General features: G+C 45.2%; 1 protein-coding gene across 1 annotated transcript in view; it reads left to right on the forward strand.

Moving 5' to 3' along the window:
- The window catches only part of LOC138961857 (AT-rich interactive domain-containing protein 2-like), a 49,395-nt gene extending 35,389 nt beyond the window's left edge, over positions 1-14,006 (forward strand). The window contains exons 17-21 of the mRNA XM_070333531.1: positions 4,044-7,440; positions 7,998-8,133; positions 8,659-8,847; positions 9,933-10,024; positions 10,826-14,006. Coding sequence (XP_070189632.1) covers positions 4,044-7,440; positions 7,998-8,133; positions 8,659-8,847; positions 9,933-10,024; positions 10,826-10,931 — 3,920 coding nt within the window. The 3' untranslated portion in view covers positions 10,932-14,006. The remainder of the gene's footprint in view (positions 1-4,043; positions 7,441-7,997; positions 8,134-8,658; positions 8,848-9,932; positions 10,025-10,825) is intronic.
- The last annotated feature ends 436 nt before the right edge of the window (positions 14,007-14,442 follow it).

The raw sequence follows: 14,442 nt of genomic DNA on the forward strand, positions 1-14,442 counted from the left end.
GTGGCTTTGGATTTGTGTTTCTGAGGACAACGATTGTAAGCATTCACTCTCAAAGACCCAATCAATGTTGATAATTACCGTGGCGACTCATGGTCAATTTGCAACTTATCTCTGTAATCGCAAAATCCACAACAAAAAGTCATAAACACTTAAAAGAAAAGAAATATGCTCAACACTTACTGAATTCACAGGTATGATCTCAGCTCTGTACATTTTCAGACTGGAAGAAAAGCGTCAACAAGCTACGTTTGACGTCACATACAAGTTTGACGTGTTATCTCGTGCTACTGTGACGATGCTTTGTGGCCCGGAGTTGGATTCTAAAAATTCGTCTCCCTGTGGGTTATTGTGCATTTTGTTGCACAACCAAAATGATGACAAAAACGATGTTTGGTAGCTTGTTGTCAGACCAGCACTTTGTTGTTGGTCCTCGGGGAGCATATCGCCTTTTGTCTCATATTTATCAATCGCGGCCTTCGGCCTTGGTCGGTAAAAATGAAACAAAAGACGATATGGTCCCCTTGGACCAACAAAAAAGCAGGTCTGTCAACAAGCCACCAAACATCTTATAATATTCACTACTGAGAATGATAGTCAATAGGACCTGTCATAAAGCTACGCTTAGTTACAGGAACAGCTTCTGGATTCTCACTCCGTCAAATGTACTTAATTTATGGCAGCTTATAAAACCAGGATTTTTTTTTGCTCTGAACCAATGACCTGTGGGTGTGGACGTTTTTATGTAAATCATTGGACGAATTTATTTAGAGAGAACAAAACAATCTGTAAATCATTGGACCATTTTTTTTTTTTAGAGAGAACAAAACAATATGTAAATTGGTATTGTAAACCATTGGAGGGAGATAGAACCAAACGATATCTGACTTTTTTGCTAAATGTTTCTCTAGCAGCCGTTGACAGTTAGGAATTGTGAAGAAAACTGGAAGTCCGGCCCCTCTCGATTTAGCATTTTTATGTACGTGTTTGTGCCTGGTACCTTCAAGACTTGTAGGTCAGTTTAATGTCGTGTCTTGAATTGGAAATGCCACACGGTTTGGGAGTGGGTCTTAGGGAGAGTTTAGTGTCGCATTCCTCTCCAAAGCCATCTTAGAAGATGAATAGGATTCTTAGGAGTCGCACTAACTAGGGAACGACTGCTGATGGAAAGGCTAACAGTAACATCAGCGATACAGGCAATCTGTGGCCTCCCTGCCAGATATTTTGTTTCCTCTTTTCCATGGTTACAAAAACAAGTGGTATTTTACTAGTGAAGGGTAGGTTAGGTTAAGTTACAGACAGTCATAAGAATGGTAATTAAGATAGATAAACAAAATCTGATCATAAAACTAAATGTCAGAAAGAAATGTGTTTTTTTCTCTCTAAATGTCAGAAAGAATAATGGTTTTTTTCTTCCTGAATTGTTTTTTGTGTAGTTTGCATTCCACTACAGCACTGTCATTTGACATACCGGTACTTAGCAGGATAATTTGAGTGTTAAACCAAGTGGAAGCACTTTAGTGTTGGTTAGCAGTACTGGTTCAAGCCAATAAGTAGGAAAACAACAGCAGGGAAAGGTGATGGAACTGTTTAAAGTAAAACTGCAGCCTTAAATGATTATCACTATTGCTAGCGAGTATATCAAAGTGAATGGTTATTTGACATCAGTCTTCTGTGATGCAAAGCAGCTTGATGACAAAAACTTGACCTTAAAATTGCCAACTGTAGCAGGAGCTTGTCTGCATGGATAACTGTCAGTGTCTGTGACTTGTCAGCATCCTTTTTTCTTGGAACTTGGTACACTTATACAGTGAGAACCCCCCCTTGTAACTTTAAGACCTCCACAAATCTGAGAAAATCAGGTCTTAAAAAGGAGGGAGTCTGAAAATGGGGGTACATTTACAAAGGCTATGAACAGAAAGTCTGCGGAAAGAGTGTCTTAAAAGGGAGGGAGACTTAAATTGGGGGGTCTTAAAAGGGGGGTTCCACTGTAATCCAGAGTTTATCGTCATTCTTTTTGCCTGTGTCACTTTTTGTGTGCCCCTCCCATGTTTTCATTGTTTTGTGTCTTTCACTCAGACTCTCACCTTTCCTTTTCACTCACTGGTAACAAATACTGAACAGTGAAAGGCATTGGTTGGTGTTTCCCTCATTGGTTGGTGTTTCCCTCATTGGTTGGTGTTTACCTCAGTGTTTTGTGTCTTTCACTCAGACTCTCACCTTTCCTTTTCACTCACTGGTAACAAATACTGAACAGTGAAAGGCATTGGTTGGTGTTTCCCTCATTGGTTGGTGTTTCCCTCATTGGTTGGTGTTTACCTCAGTGGTTGGTGTCTTTCACTCAGACTCTCACCTTTCCTTTTCACTCACTCGTAACAAATACTGAACAGTGGAAGGCATTGGTTGGTGTTTCCCTCATTGGTTGGTGTTTCCCTCATTGGTTGGTGTCTTTCACTCAGACTCTCACCTTTCCTTTTCACTCACTGGTAACAAATACTGAACAGTGAAAGGCATTGGTTGGTGTTTCCCTCATTGGTTGGTGTTTCCCTCATTGGTTGGTGTTTCCCTCATTGGTTGATGTTTCCCTCATTGGTTGGTGTTTCCCTCATTGGTTGGTGTTTCCCTCATTGGTTGGTGTTTCCCACATTCTTTCCTACCTTGGTTCCGAGTTTTTCTTAATTTAATTCCTACTGATACGTATTGTGACATTTATCTTCTGTGTATCTTTCCTCGGTTTTCCACAAAAATACTCATGGTTGAAATATACTCATTTGAAAGTGCCCTTGCCTGTCAAGTTTAGTCTCCTCAGTTGTCATCCAGCTTGATTTGATAAGAATTTGACAGTATGCAGGCTAAAGTTAAAGCAAAATTTGACATCCATCAATGATCATAAGCTGATTACAAAAATTTAATTCACAGCGACCACTTTTGGTTTATTTCCATTAATCTTCAGGTTTTCATCTCGTTAATAAATTTGAGACTTGCTTTTGAAAGTTTGTTGCTGATGCATAGTATCTGATGCTTGAAGATTATTAAAGCTGAGAAAGACATTATAATTCATTTAAGTTATGTATGAGTAGTATACTCATGTGGAATTTGAATTGACGATAGCATGGAGGATTCTGTAATTGAGGGTGAAACAGCGGAGTATGAGACTGCAATGGCAAAGGCACTTTTTCTCATGTTACCTGGTAATTGGATGTTGTGTTTGATGTGTAGTAATGCTAGAATGTTGTACAACAATGGAACCCACTTACGGCAAAGTACAGGGTGACCCAAAAAAAAGAGTACCCAAACAAAACGTCATAAATTGAACAAAAATAAAGCAATCTTCATAAAATTTATTTACACACACAAGTAGCCTCTGCATGATTTGCACAGAAAATTTTAGCGTTCTAGCTTGTCTTTCAGGAAAGTTATGCTCATTCTACAGAACATGCTCCAAATGGCCTCCGCGCCGATTCAGGCAAACTTGAACTCGCCGCGCAAAGTTATCAATCACCCGCACACACTCCTGTTGCGAGATTCCGCGAATGGTTGTTGTGATGGCTCGCTTGAGTTCTGCGATTGTCTGTGGGTTGTTCCTGTAGACGTTGTCTTTCAGGAACCCCCAAAGATAGAAATCTGGGGGATTTAAATCCGGGGGAGGCCATTTGGAGCATGTTCTGTAGAATGAGCATAACTTTCCTGAAAGACAAGCTAGAACGCTAACATTTTCTGTTGAAATCATGCAGAGGCTACTTGTGTGTGTAAATAAATTTTATGAAGATTGCTTTATTTTTGTTCAATTTATGACGTTTTGTTTAGGTACTCTTTTTTTTGGCTCACCCTGTACTAGACATGACCAGAATTGCCTCCAGTTGGATTTTATGATGAAGAAAACTTGGAAAACTGCACAGAAAAAAGAAGACCAAATTTGTCAAGAGAACTGTGGGTATCTGAGCTGTGTTAAAGAGAGGTTTGCCTGGAAGTGGTTTCCCTTGTCTTGTGTTGCTGTTTGATGTTGTGGCCTTCTAGCACCAGTGTTTTTCCTTGTGTTCTTTCAGTGTATAAACCCTCTGGGTGTAGTGTGCCTGCCAACTCACTGCGGGGCCCGGTGCCTGCTAGCTGGCCGCTAGGGTCTGACCCCACAGTACCCACACACACACCCACACTGCGTCAGCGCCTCATGGAGCCACCGCGGATGTCTTTACAACACCAGCTTGTCAATTACGCAGGTGCCACCGGTGCTGGGGCCCCTCCTTCCTCCAGGCCGCCCACGCCCAAAGCTCAACCCCTGGCTCCCAAACAACCAGGGGGAGTGAAGAAACGGCTGCTTCCAGCTACACCACCGCCAGCTCAACCGTCCGGACCTGGCCCCGGAGGTGCCGCGACTGGCGCCATGCAGCCACGCCCTGTCCTGATGGCCAACGTCATCCACCACCCGCGGCCCGTGGCGTCGCTGCAGCAGCAGTTCCAGGTGGCCGGAGCTCCTCAGGTGGCGTCCAGCATGATCCAGCCGACTAACGGGGACCATCACGTCACGGTGCAGGCGTCCACCAATCCCCTGCTCAAACCTGGCCCTCTCCCACACAGCTCCACCACCCTCGTGCCGTTGTCGGCCCCTCTGACTGTGGCCGCGTCTGCAGGGATGGCCGCTGCTCACACGTCTTTGTCAGCCGCCGGCACCTCCCCCGGACAGCAGTTCCCCCTCATCCACCAAGCTCTGCAGGGGGAGGGGGCGCCTCCCGGGGTAAAGCCGGCGGCGGGGGAGCAGGGCAACGACACCAACCTGATAAAGAGCTTGCTGGCCAAGAAGGTGTGTCAGAACATGGTGCGGCAGGGCACCTCCACCCCCTCCCACAGCCCCCCTCCCCACGACCTGGATCCAGCCTCCATGACTGATACACAACACCACCAACCAGAGCAGCTGACCTCCACACCAAACCCGTCACAACCTCTGGTCGTCCAGTACCAGCATCAGCTGTCGCACCAAGCGCAGGGCCAGCAGCCACCTAACCAGGCTGTCATGGTCAACCAGCAGGCGATCCACGGTCAGCCACAGGTGCTACAGCAACAACAGCTAGCCCCTCCTCAGCCTGGTCAGCCTCAAGTCCTGTCTCACGCTGTCCAGCCGGCCGTGCAGAGCCAGCTCCAGGCACACTTACAGCAGCCCCTGGGACAGCAACACCAAGTGCAACAAGCTCATATGCAACAACAACCGCAACAGGTCCAACTTCAGCAACTGCAGCAACAACAGCAGGTCCAGGTTCAGCACCAGCAAGTTCAAATCCAACAGCAACAACATCCACAGCAAGTGCAGCTCCAAGCCCAGCAGCAGCAGGTTCAGATCCAGCAGCACCAGCAACAGGGCGTGGGCCAGCACGGCCAGCCACAGGTGCTACAGGCACAGCCGCACCTACAGCAAGTGCTGCACCTGCAGCAAGGTCAACAGGTGGTGCTGCACCAGCAACAAGGACAGCAACAGCCGCAGCAGATCCACATCCAGCCACGAGTGTCTGGGCTGCAGCCGCAGCAGATTGTGCTGCAAACCAACGCGCAGCACCTGCGCCCCCAGCAGCAGATCATCCTGCAGCAGCACCAGCAGCACATGGTGATCCAGGGCCAGCAGGGCCTGCAGCACATCCTGCACCAGCCCGTGCAGCAGCTGCACATCCAGCCCTCACAGCAACTACAGCTGCAGGGCCACCAGGGCCAGCCCCTGAGGATCCAGTCCCAGTCCCAGCAGCCCATGGTCATCCAGCTGCCCGTCTACCAGCTGCCCCACATGGCTCAGTCCCCCATGGTGGCAGTCTGCGCCACCTCCCTCCCCTCCTCCTACGTGCAGACCTCGACCGGTACCGTCATGCCATACCGGGCCATCATCCCCCACCCCTCTCCCTCCCCCTCCCCCTCAAGCCTGGCCGGTCAGGTGGTGCAGGTGAGTGAGGCCGGACAGGGGGTGGCGGTCAACACCGACCAGGAGGGTGAGCAGAGTGTGTGTGCAGACAGTGCTAGAGGCTCGGTCAGGTCGCAAGGTGTCAGTGCCTTGCAGAGTGCGTTAACCGCTCCGTCCCAGGAAGGGGAGGGCAGAACTGTGGCCTCCCTGCCTCTCAAAGACTCCTTAGCGGGTAAAGGTGTTACGCCCTCTGTGGTCCCGGCAGCTCCCCCAGTGCAGACTTTGTTGTCAGCAGGTCTGCATACATCCAGGGCGCCAATTTCAGCACTGTCCTCGTTATCCTCATCCACATCGTCATCCACAGTGTTACATCATCAGGCAGCAGCCTCGTCATTGCCATCGTCTCAAACATCGCGTCCATCCAACCTCGTGACGTCATCGTCGCCCATGTCCATCACCCAGGCCATTCTGTCGGGGCAGGACCTGCACAAAGCGACAGGCAGCAGTCACCCAGAATCTCACCCCCCGCACACAGCCAGAGACAACGGCCACGTCAACGGCAACAACAATCTCACCATGCCCGGCAACAAAGAGTGCAATGGACTGAGCGAAGCCGGCAGGGCCGATCTTCTGCCTCAAGGCGGGCGGGGAGAGGTCAACGGGATTCTGGGATCTCCAGATTCCATGTCCAGCATGGACCTTCCCCCTTCGCCTATGGAGGGGGTAGTAAGGTCACACCTGCCAAACGGACTGGCAGAGGCCAACGTCGGCAGCATGAAGGAGAGTGCTGCGCAGCGGTCCAAGGAACTGCTGCACAGCATGGCGGAGAAAGCGGGCAAGCTGAACGGCGTGGTGCATCACCTGGAGAACGGGGACGTCAAGTTCAAAGCGGAGGAGTGGCGAGTGCCTCAGCAAGGGGAGAGAGTGCGCTCAGAGCACAGTGACATGGAGGTGAACACGGACAAGAAAGCGGATATGTGTCAGGTCAACGGGCTGAACAGCCTGGGTGGTGGGGTGGGGATGAAGGAGAACCACGCAGCCAACATCCCCCTCCCCCACCGCGACCGGGAACAGGTGCTGTTGAAACAGACCAGCATGGAGGAGGTCAGCCTAGACTCCACGGACAGCAAACTGGTCGCCAACGGCAACAGGGCCGGTAGTGACTCTGTGATGGGCAGGCCTCTGTTTTCCCCGGACGGTTCGCACGACAGTGATCTGAGTTGTGACAGTTTTGCCTCCTCCCTGGCTGACTCGGTGAGCAGCGACAAACATTCCATGTCCCTCTCCAAGTCCTCTTCCACCGCCCCCTCCCCCTCCCCCTCCTCCTTATTCCCCGAAGTGCCCCTGGTTCTCGCCGGCACCATCCCCATGGCGGAAGCCGTCAACAAACGTAACAAGAAGAAATCAGCAGCAGCGGCCGCAGCGAAAGCTAAGGCGGAGAAAGCGCCGTCCAAGTCCAAGAAGCGGAAAGGGGCGGGTAACGGTGCGTCTGAGACACCTACGCCTCCCCCACCCGCCACGCCCATTCCTATGAAGTACATGTGTGAATGGGCTGGGTGTCGAAGGTGAGTTTTACTTTGTGTGTTCACCGGTTTGGGTGGTAGTTATCTTAGTGTGTCGAAACGAGAGTGTGTCATTTGAGTGCGTGTGTGTGTGTGTATATGTGTGTGGGAACAAGTGTGTGTCATTTGAGTGTGTGTGTGTGTGTGTGTGTGGGAACAAGTGTGTTTCATTTGAGTGTGTGTGTGTATGTGTGAGAGAGAGAGGCAGAGAGAGAGAGAGAGAGTTTTTATGGTGTACCTGTTGGAACACTACCAGGTGTTGCGTGCAAAAGCCAAGAGGTTCAATAGAGAAACTACAGGTGAGGTAATACATTGTAGCTCAAATGTTCTTAACTATAAAACTATTCTCATCAGTAGGTTGAATGTCGAGAGAACTGTGCATGCTATTCTTTGCAGGATACTTCACTTGATAATCCTTCCTTTTTTTGTAAGTGTGTGGATGCATGAGTTATTATTTGTTCCTCTTAGATAAATTAAGCTTTACTTAGTAACACTGACTTGAACAATTAGGACAGAAAAACATGAGCAATGATTTTTTGACATTGTTGTTTGTATTTCAGGTGTTTCAACAGTGCACGCCTAGTGTTTATCCATGTGACCAAGACCCACGTCCCTACATTACCCGAGTCCGTCTGTCAGTGGCTAGGCTGTGAGCCGCTCCGCAGAAAACGCTGGTCCCTTGTCACACACATACAGGTCAGTGGCTGTTTGATGAATGGGTTTTGATGTTCTCAAGTACAGCCATGTCCATTTGTTCGCATGGATGTGGTCTTATGATGACTGTATTGGTAAACTCAATATTTGGTAAAGAAAGAACCAAAAAGCTACAATGATCACTGAATGAAGTGACTGTCAACATTATAGGAGAAAGACAGAAAGATAAAGAAGAGAGAATAAAATGATTCTGTGATCATCGTTTCTTCAGCTTCATTCCTGAGTGAAAAAAAGAAATGTAAATATCTTCTTCTTCAATGTTCGACTGTGGTGTAAGCGGATATCTGTTTGACTTGTCTGGTTAGGATTAACACACACACATACATGCACGCACGCACGCACGCACGCACGCACGCACGCACGCACGCACGCACGCACACACACACACACACACACACACACACACACACACACACACACACACACACACACACACACACACACACACACACACACACCTGATGATCTATGAAGCACCTAATGAGATTGACCGTGTTGTGTGTGCAGGATCACCACTGTTCAGAGGGAGCCCAGAGGCAAGCGTGTCAGCGTCGCTTCCATGCAGCACAGACAGCAGCGGCTTCGCCCCACGCCCCCGTCACCCTTCAGCAGGCCCCCGCTCTCGTCTATCCCCCCGACGCCGCCATGCAGGCCATCAAACGATTCCACATCAAGCCCCCCTTCCCTGAGTTTGCTGTAAGTTTGTTGTCAGCCTGTGCTGTTTTATGCGTTTGTCTGCATCAGTAGATTTATTTTCATCACAAGCTTCTACATGGCATTGGGTAGGTGATTCAGAGACTGCCATTTCAGTTAGAATATGCATTATTTTATGCACTTTTGGTGCTCACAAAATCTGCTCAACTGTTCAAATTGCTGCAGAGTTGGGCAAAAAAACAAACTGTTGCTGAACGAAAGTCACGATTTAAAAAGAGGATCAAGGGAACCGGAACAATTTGCTGTGACATACATGTGTGGATTCGTGAAAACTTGGCTGATGCAAGAAAGCTGTGGATAATGTTTTCTGTGTTTCATAAGAACACTTGTTATTATTGCAGTTGTTTTCTATGTGTCACAAGAACACTTGTTATTATTGCCGTTGTTTTCTATGTGTCACAAGAACAGTTGTTATTATTGCAGTTGTTTTCTATGTGTCACAAGAACACTTGTTATTATTGCAGTTGTTTTCTATGTGTCACAAGAACAGTTGTTATTGTTGCCGTTGTTTTCTATGTGTCACAAGAACACTTGTTATTATTGCCGTTGTTTTCTATGTGTCACAAGAACAGTTGTTATTATTGCAGTTGTTTTCTATGTGTCACAAGAACAGTTGTTATTGTTGCCGTTGTTTTCTGTGTTTCATAAGAACACTTGTTATTATTGCAGTTGTTTTCTATGTGTCACAAGAACACTTGTTATTATTGCCGTTGTTTTCTATGTGTCACAAGAACAGTTGTTATTATTGCAGTTGTTTTCTATGTCATCAGAAGCAGTGATTTGTGTTGTTCTGCCGACCCTAAAACTTTTTTATAACAAAAAATATCAACTTTTGGCACATTTTGCGAACGATACCAAGACTGAAGGAAGTAACCTCCTTTAAACTCGACTAAATCTTTTAAAAAAAGACAAAAAAAGACGACCTACCGACCCTATCTTGTTTGGTCACGTTACCCTAAACCAACATGTATTTTTGTTTGGCCTTATGCAGAACAGTGTGTAAATACAACATTGTGAATGTAATAATGATGAAGTAGTTGACAGAGAATGTGATTGTGTGTGTGCAGGAGCAGAGGGAGGGCCCGGTCACCAAGCACATACGACTGACCTCAGCCCTCATCCTTAGGAACCTAGCGCGCTACTCTTCTCACGGCAGGAGGTCAGTTGGCCTGGATCAACTTTGACACACATTTTTACTGTGGAAAACACTACTTTTAACTACTTTGTGCACTTTGAAACAGATTTTTACTTTAGAGAACACTACTCTTGACTAGTGTGAACTTTGAAATCAGGCCCGAAAGTGGCGAGTAGAAACATGTAACTGGCGAGTAGAATTGTTCATCTACTCGCAAAGTTGTTGAAACAAATTGTTTGTTTGGCTAGTAAAGTTTGCCCTCTAGCTAGTAAATTTTCGGAATCACAGTGCACCATTTTTTTGACTTTCAGGACTGGAAACCGATTTTTAATTTACTTTAGAAAACACTACTTTTAACAACTTTGTGAACTTGGAAAAAAAATTTTACTTTAGAAAAAACAACTTTTAACAACTGTGTGAACTTTAAAACAGATTTTTACTTTAGAGAACACTTCTGTTAAATATTGTTTAGTGTTAATGATATTTATGGCATACAATGTGTGATCTTATACTCTGTTCTGGCCTCTGGGTGGTCAGACACTGGCTACTTTTGTTTCATTCTTTAGTTTTGATACACAAAACTTAAATGCATTTAAAAAAAAAAAAAAATGTAATATGCTTGTTTTGAAATTAATTTAGATTTTGTGAGGGACCTCATTGACATGCTTTTAGCCTGTTCAAAGTAAAAATCTGTTTCCAAATATTGATGAAACATTTACCAAAACAGGTTTCTGTTGTGTTTTCTTTTTGTTTTGTTCAAAAGTGTGTGTAATTTCCTGGACATGCGAACTCATGTAGTAACAGGACCTACCTGTGTGTGTGCAGTCTGATCAAGCACTGCGAGCGACAGGTGAGCTACGTCACCATGAGCGCTGTTGAGTCCTCCACCGCGCTGGCCGGCTGTCTCTGGGAAATCCTCCATGACACCTGAAACTGTTGCCTCCTCCATCTAGGCCCACGCTTACACCTCCATACCTACCTGCGGTTCCTCTCATGGACTGGGATTATCCCCCCAGCAATACATTGTTTTCACCAAACTGTGGAGACAAATCGTGGCTGCTGGCTTGATCAGCGGTGCTACCCAATCCGCAAAGTACACGTGTTGTCATGGATGTGTTTTATTTTTCATGTGCTGCTGGAACCTTGGCTCAAAGACAACTCTTTCCTTCCACTGCGTCAACCGTTTTGTGTTTTTCATGTTTCATTCTCTCATTCGTTGTTGCTGTCACAAAGAAGTCGCCGGATGCTCTTCGTTTCTGATGACGACGCGGAAAAGGTCTGACACAGCCAAAGAATCAAAGCGTGGGTGAATCAAACTGTCAAAACTGCACGGGAGTTGCGAGATCATCGCCAGTGTTGTGCAATGATGTCATCCATAAGGGAGAAGCAGAACGGTACATCCCCCTCCCCTCCCCCACAAACTCCCTCCCTCCATCACTTCCCATTACCCCATCTCCCACGCCCTATCCCCCCTCCCTCCCTCTCCTTGCATTGATTGCACAGAACAATACGAAACCACGCCAGCAAGTGCAGAGTTGCAACAGCTTTAGACTTGACACAGAGTACAGCTGTGAAATACTGTCCAACCAAACACAAAAACAGTGTAAATTCCAGCAATACAGTGTCCTTGTTTTTCTTTTCTCACGAAAGTTGTACTGTTCTCATCGTTATCTGTTCCACTAGAAAAGCTACGAAGCTGCTTCAAAAAGCTACGAAGCTGCTTCACAGGAATTTCTTGTTCTGCTTATCCTTCGTTTTGGTGCCTGCCTGCTGTTTCTGTCCCTAACTGTGTGTTGTGTTAGTCACAGCTGAAATGATTGGTTGAACTGAGGTTCGTGACGTGTAAACTTGTTGATATCACCATTAAATCTGATTCTTGTGTTTTGAAAGGCGGGGAAGAGGGGTGGATTCTCAGTTAATGTTACATTTTTCTTTTCTGTCTGGTAGATTACTTATGACTTGGTGCTTATATACTTTGTGCGCTGAAAATGTGCTGCAATTTGAGGCAAAGACATACGCTTTGTTTGATAAATGGCATAATTTTATAAATTATTTCTCAATATGAATGAAATGACAAAGAATTGAAAATAGGGGCATCAATCCTGTATGAGCCATTTGCAGTCCTAGTGTGTTTTCTCTTACCTTTTCTTCCAGTGCTGTGGGAAAGGAGGGCCAGAAAAGGTTTAAGGCTTGCAGTTGACTCAGAATTTGTCGCACAAACTCCAGCACACCAGCTAACCCTGCGTCCAAAATGTACAGTCGTTCTGTTTCCCCTTCTCTTCTCTACATCTGTGAGTGAGTGTCACTCTCTGGTATTTATATTATGTACAGTTTCTGTGTTCTGACTTGGACTTGAAAGAGAGCAAATAACAGCATCTTGAAGCCTTTATAACATTGTATTTATTTTGGACTTTGTTTGTCTGCCCCGATCTGGTGTACTCTTAAATGTCTACACAATTTGAAATGAAAATCCAGTCTGTGAGTCTGACAAACATGAATCTGATATTTCCCCAACCACACGGAAGCTGGAAATTGTATTTTCACTTCGTTTTTGTCCTTTGAAATGAATGTATAAATTGATAATAATGTGAACTGAAGAAGAGAATTGCTGCCTTTTCATTTTTTTTCTGTTTTGTCACGATGTTTTCAACTGGTTATAGACAGGGATCATTTATGTGGATGTGTTTTCTATTTTCGCTGATTGAGATGCGTGAATGTTGGCGGCAGTGTTAAATTTGTGTATATAATGTAAATGATGGCGCTGTTAAAAGTGTAAATGCAGGGAACGTGTGGCAATGATTGTCTTCACTGAGGCAGCACTTTTAAAAAGGCAGTGCATGGCGTATAAATTGCAAAAAAAAAATTGCCCGAGTTTACAGTGCACTGGGTTATTAGTATTTCTCGTTTTTATTATCTGTAGTGTACACAGCACATAAAAGGAGTCAGCAATGTTGATACTCACCCACTTGTGTTAGCAAAATGCATAGGGTAAGGCTTTAGCAACTTTTTTTTTTTTATGGAAAAGGTTAAACTGCTGCAGAAGTCCTGGAGACAATAGGGTAGGTCTGAATGTCTGGCATTAATTCTGCAGTGTCTAGCTATCACAGAAACACACGTTTCCTGATTGCTGTTATTTGTTTCTCTTTTGGATTCATTGTTTTATCAATGGGTTGATATATTCAGTTATAAGTGCAATGAAAGGTTTCATTATATTTTTGTGTTTTGCATTCTTCTTTTACTTATTTAATTTTATTTAGGGGCATCTGTATTTGCTATTTGTTCTTTTTTTTTTATCCATTTTGTTTGTGAAGGATATTGTTTGACAAAAATTCCATTTGCAAGTTAAACTATTGAAGTTGTGCGCTCAAGAGGAAACAGAGTGTGTGACCTGTGTCTCATTGCAAGGAATAGTTTTTGGCATCAGCAACCAGGAAAACACCATCACTTCTTTAGCATTGATGAAAACTTTGCCGGCATTTTGGCATATCGCAGGGCTGTTGTTTTCATAGTGGGGGAAAGATGACACCAAGGATGGCCTTTCACTTTCCAACAATTCCCAAAACTTTTTTGACAATTTCAGCAAAACTGCCAAAGAAAATAAATGCTAGCAATATCTCTGTATGTAAACCCTGTTTGAAGGGAAACTATGTTCTGTGAAGTATCTATTCAATGCGCCTCTAAACGCATGCAAGCGTTTTCTGCCAAACTGCAAAGCATAGTATGAACATTCAAAACGCTTGATATTTTTGTGGGCATAAATATTTGCTGGAATTTGCCCAATGACCACAAGAACAAGTGATACAGATCTGAAGAAGAACAACACGACTTGAAATGAAACGAATGAATTGTACTTGTCCACAACATGGTCTCCTTTCATTCGAGTGTGACCCCTCACTTGGTTGACCCAATGATCAGCATGTGTTTAGCATATTATCATTGACTTTATGCATAATTTTTTCAAAGCTTCTTGGTTTTGATGTGTATTCTTTCTGGGGGAGGGGGGGGGGGGGGGGGCATTTCTGCTGTTTCCACTTAAAGATTTCAGTGCTGCGTCTGATCTGAGACTTCGGAATCGGCATTTGATTTAAAGTTTAAGTGTTGTCACACTAAGCAAGTTGCTTTTAGTCTCTCCTCTGTACTTTAAGCTTCAGGATGGATAGATGTTGATTTTCCCCAGCTTTAGAAAGACCTGTACATCTGGTGCTTGGACCAACTCGGCACTAAAGCTTCAAGATAAATAGACGTTGGTTTTCCCTGGCTTTATTTATTCAGAAATGTCTAGTGTTTGGACCAAGAAAAACATCCATCGAAGAATGAACATGATGAATTAGGCTTGAAATAATGATCCTAATTGTGATGTCTTATTAGAGTCCTTCAAGCATAGTCAGGCATGGGAATTGTCCGCGAAATCGCGGATTTCCGCGAAAAGGAAACTATGTTTT

Source organism: Littorina saxatilis, linkage group LG3, assembly GCF_037325665.1.
Source record: "Littorina saxatilis isolate snail1 linkage group LG3, US_GU_Lsax_2.0, whole genome shotgun sequence".
Classification (NCBI taxonomy): domain Eukaryota; kingdom Metazoa; phylum Mollusca; class Gastropoda; order Littorinimorpha; family Littorinidae; genus Littorina; species Littorina saxatilis.